The sequence below is a fragment of the Cajanus cajan genome, chromosome 4 (genome assembly GCF_000230855.2).
Source record: "Cajanus cajan strain Asha chromosome 4, NIPB_CcT2T_4, whole genome shotgun sequence".
NCBI lineage: Eukaryota > Viridiplantae > Streptophyta > Magnoliopsida > Fabales > Fabaceae > Cajanus > Cajanus cajan.
Window position 1 is genome coordinate 70850986 of NC_138520.1, and position 9193 is coordinate 70860178.

At 35.8% G+C, this 9193-nt stretch overlaps 1 protein-coding gene across 1 annotated transcript; it reads left to right on the forward strand.

Moving 5' to 3' along the window:
- Positions 1-2096: 2096 nt before the first annotated feature.
- Positions 2097-8938, forward strand: LOC109801932 (U-box domain-containing protein kinase family protein). The gene is made up of 9 exons (XM_020363102.3): positions 2097-2887; positions 3296-3417; positions 3492-3613; positions 4089-4193; positions 4818-5259; positions 5528-5665; positions 5965-6492; positions 6931-7695; positions 8502-8938. The coding sequence occupies exons 1-9, from the start codon at positions 2641-2643 to the stop codon at positions 8682-8684; spliced, it is 2652 nt and encodes an 883-aa protein (XP_020218691.1). The 5' UTR covers positions 2097-2640; the 3' UTR covers positions 8685-8938.
- Positions 8939-9193: the final 255 nt, after the last annotated feature.

A 9193-nucleotide genomic window follows, 5' to 3' on the forward strand; every position in this document is an offset into this window, starting at 1 on the left:
CAACTTATTAGCTCAACTCAGAATTTACAACTCAATCATCATAAAGTTATATCTTTTCAACACATGGCACAACCTACAACTTTATAGCAACATACAACTCTCCTCTAACAACTTAGCAACACAGTCTACTAATAACTTCTATATAAATCTCAACACATCTACACACTTCACATCATGCTTCTCACAACGCACAATATTATCATCATGCACTTCACAACTCTCAACTAGATCATCTCATCATATTTCACAATATATAAATAGTCCACACATAACCCATAACAACTTTATCAACATAAAACATATTCAACACATTTCTATTGAGCACAAAAACCCATTTAACACCCATACACAATTACACAACTTCACAACTCAACTACAACATGCATCTCATTTACATCCCATCTTCATCACAAAAACATCACCAACAACATCATTAATAAATATTTAATCATATATTATCAACAAACAACATTTTCATCACATAACACAACTCATATTACATGTTTACAACCTATCTATCATGCCAACTTACACACCCAAACAACACCAATCAAACTAAGCACCCAAAACCTGAAAATCAGCAACTTCAACCACATGCAATCCATGAAATGAAATGCATAGACTTCATTTAACTCAAAAACAACCTCAGATTCAACATGCAAATTTTCAAGGCATCAAAATCATCAAAAACCCCATTTTTCCCAAAACCCCAAAAAATGAGATGTTCATCAATACAACCACTGATTTCTCAACATTCATGTACCAAATGAGTTCTTAACTCACATACAACCAACAAATCTATAATCTAGCTTTCTTTACCTGAAGATTGGCTCCGAACAGCCAAGAATTTGGGAATAAGAAAAAAACTTTCCTCCGAGCTCGACTTCCGAACTTCAATCCTTCAAAATCAAGCTTCCTAGCCTAGAGTCCTTCTCTCTAAAACTTCTCTCTAAAACTTCTCTCTAATTTCCCCTTTTTTCTCCTCAACTGCATGCATGAGGCCTATTTATAGAATTCAGGAGTGGCCAGAACAACTCATTTCGAATCTGGAACGACCCGTTCTACACTCCTTCAATATGTATAAAACTCACACATAGAACGACCCGTTCTTAACTAGAACAACCCGTTCTCAACTAGGATTTGTAGGTCCATTTAGTAGTTTGGAACAGCCCATTCCAGTTTGGGAACAACCCGTTCTTGGCTACTAAATCACCCTTGTTTTAGTAGTTTGGAACGGCCTGTTTCAATTTGGAAACGTCCCGTCCCAGTCTACTAACAACGTTACACTTCGAAGGCAACAACCTAATCCCCTTTAACATCCCATCCAAAAATTTTAACCATTATCCTCATTTTAATTAAAAGTAACAACATGCAAATCAACAAATCAAACACCAAAATCAATCCTAGTTTTCCTTATCTCAATTACGAGCAACTGGGAATGAAGAAGAGAGAGGAAGAGGGGAAGAGACATTTGAGCTTCGTGAAGCTCTGCACCATACTAAAACTATCTGATTCTCAACTCTAAGCTATGAATCCCAACCAACTACACAAATCAACAACTCAGAGTCTTATGAGGCTCAAAGAAAGAAAAAAAAAAGAGAAAGATCAAAATGAGAGACCCTCTCACTAGTTTATTTTTCTACAATTTTTAAAAATAAACTTATAAAACTTAATTTTAAAAAAAATCTTATATGCTTCATTTCTCTTAAAGTTAACTGGATCTCTGATCACTGCAACATCCACTACACCCAAAACTAGAAACTAGGTAAAGTTACAATGTTATAAATAATGAATAAAATGAATATGATTCTTTCATTTCATTCCATTGTATTCCCATTACTAATTTTATAAACTAAACAATCGGGCAACTTATATAATCTTATCTCTGTGGTCTCTCTGACAATATTATTTTTCTAATACTTTGATAACTGTTATGTAAAATTCATTAAAAAAACAAAATTTCAATAGATTAATAGATATTATACCGTGAACTACATACCTGTGTTTCTAGATTATATAGATTATTACAAAATGTTAAATTTCTCACTTAACAATTTAAAGTCAACAGTCTACGTTCAGCCTCAGTTATTGCAATTTTCATTATTAAAATGGAGAGCTTATGTTTGTACGCTACAATGATTTGAACGTAAGCCAAGGTTACTCTTTTCATGTGAGTGATACAATCTCTAGGTGAGAGAGAGACCCATCGTTTGATATTGCCGCAAATTCTCAACAACACCATCAACCCCTTCTCCTTTTTCTCATGCCTTTCCATTCCCATCACACTCTGTGTGAATCTTTGAAGTGAGTTGGGGATAGAGACAACGGGTTAAGGTTTTTTTTCTTTTTGTTTTTATTTTATTTTTTGTCTCTTTGTTATTAGGGTGAAAGTTTTCTTCAGCATCCTATCTGCAAATTGCAGGCAACATAGAAAATTTCAATTTTTGTTGGTTTTTTGAGTTCCGGTGAAAGAATTTTTGGTGGGTTTGAGAGATTTTGATGATTAATTTCTGGGTTGAAAGTAGTGGGGGTTATAGAGATAATTACCAATTGTTGAGAGAGAAAGTTGAGTTTTTTTTTTGGCCGAGAGAGAGTTGAATTCTTTGTTTTTTGGTGGGTGATTCAATAATCTTGCTTAGAATGGCTGTGGTGAGTCCTGTGCCTACAACTACACAAAGGATGGGTTCTGAGAGGTCTTTTTCTGTTGATGTTGGGGGAGAAAATTTGGAGGAACCTAATCCAAGTGTGGTTGATCAGCCAATCTATGTTGCCGTGTCAAAAGAATTGAAGGAGAGCAAATCAAATCTGGTATGGGCAATACAACACTCCGGAGGAAAGAGGATTTGCATTCTTTATGTTCACGTTCCTGCTACAATGATCCCCCTATGTATGTATCTACTATGCTTCTCTATGTGTAGTTGTTTTTAATCAGCAAAAGGAAAAACTTCTCTATATGTATTTGTTCTTGATACTTAAATTTTTTTTCCCATCAGCTTAACTGACTCAACTTGTTACTTGGGGTCAATGTTTGGTAAGGCACATGACATAATCAGGCTAACTTCTGAAATTTAGTTATAAGGATCATATGTTGATGACCTTTGAATTTTAATGTGTAAACTTTATGATGTTGGGTGGCAATTGTCGACTTGATCATTTGATGTATTGGTTTATTGCTGATGTAGTTAATTTCAGGAAACAAATTTAGCTGTAATGTATAGTAACCATTGGAAATTCTCTCTGATGTGCTGTTTCAGTATCTGTTAATGGTCTAAAACTTCAATTTTCTTGTTTATAGTGGGAGGTAGATTCCCAGTCAGTGCTCTAAAAGAGGAGCAGGTTCAGTCATACTGGGAAGAGGAAAGGCAACGCATGCATAGGACTCTGGACGAATATCTACGTATCTGTCTACGGATGGGGGTAACTATTGCAATTCCATATGCATATGTATTTAGAAAGTTATTTAATTTTGCACTAATAACTTTATGATACAGGTGCGAGCAGAGAAACTGCATATTGAAATGGATAGCATTGAAAGAGGAATTTTAGAACTTGTGTCCCAGCATGACATCCGAAAGCTTGTTATGGGGGCAGCAGCTGATAAGTTCTATAATAGGTAAGAAGCAAAATACCCCTCTAGTTCCCTAACCACATTATTGTTTACAGGAGATTTGATGATACTGTAAAAGGTATTGAAGATGATATGTTGGTATTTCGTGAGGAATAAGATAAATAAATTGCTATATCTGTGGATGACCTTGCAAATTCAGTACCTTCTGGGTGTGAAACTTCTGAGTAAAGCATATTATAGATTTTCTGTTTTCAATAACTAGTTCAGTGACTTTCTAAGCTATGGAGCTGGATCTATATTTCTCCACCATGATTCTATTATCAGGGTTGGGTGTATGGAGCAATCATATGATTCATATTCATGTCTAATCCATATCCACTTATAATTTTGCAAAAACTAAGCTTTCTTGCATATGTTCTGATAATCAACTAATAATGTCTCACGAGTTTCTCAGTTTTTTAATCCATTTTGTTGAAGTCAATATTATGTTTTCAATGAGCTCACTTGCATGACATTGCAGGAGAATGATGGACATCAAATCTAAGAAAGCCATCTATGTGTATAAACAAGCTCCAGCTTCTTGTCAAATACAGTTTGTCTGCAAAGGGCACCTCATACACCAAAGGTTCAAGGCCTCCTAAAAGATTTGTGTTTTGATATTCATTGATATAATGATTTGTAGTTGCCTGGGAATACTATATTGAAGCACATGATATTTTTTTTCGTATTTCATTATTTCAGTTTTTATTTGTTTATTTCCCTATAATTTAGTTTTTTTTTTTTCAATCGTAATATGACAGCAATATTGAAGCCTGTAAATATTAGGATGAGTCTCCTTATACATATGTATATTGACCATCTAATCAGGTGCATGACCACCATGCGTGGCCATCTTAGCCACCACTCTACACTGAACCAGTCTATTTTGTTTGTTTGGTTTTCTTCTTTATGTTATCCAGCCCAGCCACGGTCTTTGGAGCTGTCATAAATTGACTTTCCTTTTAAAATTGTAATTATGACAACAATATTATAGCCTGTAAAAATTAGTCACCTTGTACTCATTATCAGAAAATAATATTCAATTCTTAATTCCTTTTTCTAGTTACTAAGCTCTAATTCGCTTTTTTTCTTGCTTTAACTAAAACTTGTAATTATTATGCTGAAATTATCTCTGCCAATAGCTTTCATTGCTCTCTGATTTTATTATTTTGGGTACTGATTTACTGATGTAAGTACAATATTATCACAGGGATCGCAGTTTGGATGAAGGTAATTCAGAGTTAGCGTCTCCTTTGGGGCAGCAAGTGCCAAATTCCGTGAGATCTTTAAGATCTCAATCTACTCTGGGGCAAGATCGTCGATCAAATCTAACAAATCCTGCCCTAGATTTATTACGCAGAGTAAGGTCTGCCAATGATAGACATGGGGCGGGCTTTTTGCCTGCTTCTTCTCCAGAAGAGACTGAAGGGTTTTCAACTCCACGTGACAGGATGGGTACAGAAGTAAGTTCAGATGAATCCGATAGGTTGTCAAGGATGAGTCCTTCTGCCTTATCAACATGCTCTGACAGTGCAGTTGAACTAGCATTGACCCCAAGTTTGATTACTGAAGGCAGTGAGCATGCATTGGAGTTGACTTTGAGTCGCCTACTGACAGAGGATCTTCATCATTCAGCTCCTCCTAGTATACTGGTACACACAAATACTCTTTTCTCTTTCAGAGGTAGGGGATTGGAGTAATATGCATAGGGTCCTAAGTTTGAGTCCAGTTGTTATCTTTGTAATTCCTATGGATAAAAAAAATTATATATCTGTTATGGGGCATGTGAATATTTTTGTATGGTGAATTTTTGCAATTGATGAGAGACATTTTTACCTTCTAAATTTGCAGTGATGAGTAGAGTTTTAATTTTCAAGCTTTATGCTGATGTTTTTAAGATAATTGATTGAACACTAACAGGATGGTGGGACGAATGATACTATGTATGACCAGCTTGAACAGGCTATGGCTGAGGCTGAGAATGCTAGGCAAAATGCGTATCAAGAAACGTTTAGGCGTATGAAAGCTGAAAGAGATGCCATTGACTCTATACGCAAGGTTACTGTTTGGTTGTTGAGTGCTTATTATACTTCAATGATCATGTTTATGATGTAAAATCATAATTGTTCATTATCTGCATCCAGTTTTATAGTTTAAATTCCTTTGGATGGTAAAGCATTCATTAGTCACTAAGAGTAAAATAAGAAAGGAGAATGTATGACTCAACATTAACTAACGCTAAAGATCATTTGAATAAACAGAATCATTTTAAGTTGTATTATCTATAGTCGTAGGTTGATGTTGCTGCTCGATACATCCTCTAATTCTTTTCATTTTTTGAATTGCGCAACTGACAGGCTAAAGCCTCTGAAAGCTTATATACGGAGGAGTTGAACATGAGGAGAATGGCAGAGGAAGAACTTAGAAAAGAAAAAGAAGAACTTGAGAATATGAAGAGCCTGAGAGACAAGGTTAAGGAAGAACTCCGCCTTGCCCTTGATCAGAAAGCATCCCTGGAGAATCAAATTGCATCATCTGAACTTATGATAAAGGAGTTGGAACAGAAGATTTTATCTGCTGTGGATCTATTACAAAGATACAAGAATGAACGAGATGAATTGCAGATGCAGCGCGATAATGCATTGAGAGAGGCTGAAGAGTTGAGGAAGAAACAAGGAGAGGCCTCATGCACCCACGTCCCTCAATTGTTCTCAGAATTCTCTTTTTCAGAAATTAAAGATGCAACAGGTAATTTCAATCCATCCACGAAGATCGGAGAAGGTGGATACGGAAGTATATTTAAAGGTATCTTGCGTCACACTGAGGTGGCTATAAAAATGTTGCACTCTAACAGCATGCAAGGGCCCTTGGAGTTTCAACAGGAGGTAGGATGGTTTGACATTTTTGGGATAGTTTAAACATCATCTTATTTTGATCAACAATAATATTTTTGGCATGTAGGTTTTAGCATTTATCATATGAAAAATCTTGTGTAAAAGTTGTTAGATGTCTGACTAAAATAAATTTATCCTTAACCAGTGACGAATCCAAGGGGGAGCAAGCACCGTCCTTCCCCCCAGCCAATTTTTTCTTTTTTTTAAAGGAAACTGTGACAAGAGTTGGCAGCAACAAGTTTAGAGAGTTTCATTAATTTTGCCTAATTTCCAACCCCCCATGCTTTGCATATTTTTTAAAACTTGTTTCTTTTGTTCCTTGGTATATATCATCAACCTTGCCTTTAAAGCTCTGAATGAAGGGAAAGAAGATCCAGGTTTGTAGTGAAAAGAATATTTATGTTGATCCCACTTTTGGTTTTGTATCAGGTTGATGTATTGAGCAAGCTAAGGCATCCAAATCTTATCACACTCATAGGAGCCTGCCCAGAATCATGGACTCTTGTCTACGAGTATTTACCCAACGGAAGCCTTGAAGACCGACTTGTCTGCAAGGATAACACCCCTCCATTATCATGGCAAACTCGAATTCGCATTGCTGCTGAACTATGTTCTGCTCTCATCTTTCTCCATTCCAGTAAACCTCACAGCATAGTGCATGGTGACTTGAAACCCTCCAACATTCTCCTTGATGCAAACCTTATTAGCAAGCTTAGTGACTTTGGAATATGTCGTATATTATCCAACTGTGAGGGTTCTAGTAACAATACTACAGAGTTTTGGAGAACCGACCCGAAGGGAACTTTTGTCTACATGGATCCTGAATTCCTTGCCTCAGGGGAACTGACTCCAAAGTCTGATGTATATTCATTCGGAATCATATTGTTGAGATTGTTGACTGGGAAACCAGCCTTGGGAATAACAAAGGAAGTGAAATATGCATTAGATACTGGAAAGTTGATGTCCCTATTGGACCCTTTGGCTGGAGACTGGCCATTTGTGCAGGCTGAACAGTTGGCTCGCTTGGCTTTGAGGTGTTGTGATATGAGTCGAAAGAGCCGGCCGGATCTTTATTCAGATGTCTGGAGAATACTTGATGCAATGAGGGCTTCTTCTGGAGGCACAAACGCCTTTGGACTAAGTTCTGAAGGGCTTTCACAACCTCCTTCATATTTTCTTTGTCCAATCTTCCAGGTAACTAGTTCTGTCTCTACCTTTGTTCTTGAGTTTCAGCTCTTCTAAAATGTTATGTCCTCATGCTGTGGTAGAATCTCCACCCTAATGAACACTTGTCTAAGCAAATGAAACCCATCCTAATTCTCATGTTTCATTTCGAAGTTGGTCAATATTTCATTCTTGCATATTCCTTTAGTGTGTGTTTTTTTAATTTGACTTTACTCTATATCTTTATTTTCTTCACTTGAGAGCGAGCCATGGCGCCAAGGTGGCCGTAAATAAAAAAATCAGTAGCAGTCAATATTACATGCACATGTATGACAAATCATGAATGTATTGGAATATGAATTATTGATATTTTCATCAATGTCTAAGATTACTTATTGGATTAAATATATTTTTAGTCTTTGAACTTTTATTGATTTTTTACTTTTAATTCCTAAGCAATTTTTTTACTAGTTTTAGCTCTTGAATTTTTGTTGATTTTCACTTTTAGTTCTTGAACTTCTCCTCTATTAACATTTTTGGGTTCTGACATCAAGATTTTTTATTCATGGTGGAAAGTTTTAGAAACTAAAGCAAAATAAAATTTGTTCAGTAACCAAAGGTGAAAGTTGACAAAAGTTCAGTGATGAAAAACATATTTAACCTTTACGAATATTACCTTTTGAAGTAAGTTGCTTACTCTAGAAGAGCCAAATCCCCTATTTCATATCTTTATTCTCTACACTTGCAAATTATTTTCCAATCAGTGGAATGATATAGCTTTGAATATAAAACTGCCATCTAAGAAAATTCTCCTTGGTTTTGTTCCAACTTTGCAGGAAGTCATGAGAGATCCACATGTAGCTGCAGATGGTTTTACTTATGAAGCTGAGGCTATACGAGGATGGCTTGATGGTGGTCATGACAATTCACCAATGACAAATAGTAAGCTTGCACATCACAATCTTGTTCCTAATCGTGCTCTTCGCTCTGCGATCCAGGACTGGAATCAAAATCACTGATTAAGCTCATTATTTATCTCTGCTCATTTTGATTGAACTGTATATCTGCTTGTTTATAACGTGTCTAGGAAAGAAAGTTGTCGTTTTATTTTGTTACCTTCTATCAGTTTTGTCTCTTGTGGTGTTCATTAATCACATTTTATACCTACCCTCTTGTATAAGTTACATATCACGTGATTATCTTACATAAGTTGTAAAGTACATATATATTATAGCATATGTCATATCAGTTATGTATGATTGATTATCTTTCATTTTTGGTGAAGTTTATGCGATAGTATTTAGCATGAGGTAATGTTTTGAGTCATGAGAAGATTTATACAAATTTGGTAGCAGCAACGATGCATAACTTCAATGAGAATCTCATAAGGCAGTGACGTGGTTCTCTTTTCTGTGTGGACTTATCTGAAGCAAATAGTTACACGTCACTATGGTTTATGAAAGAAAGTGAAAGGAAAAAAAGTGAGAGAAAGAGTAAAAAATTATGATTTTTAATAGTTTGGTGGTAG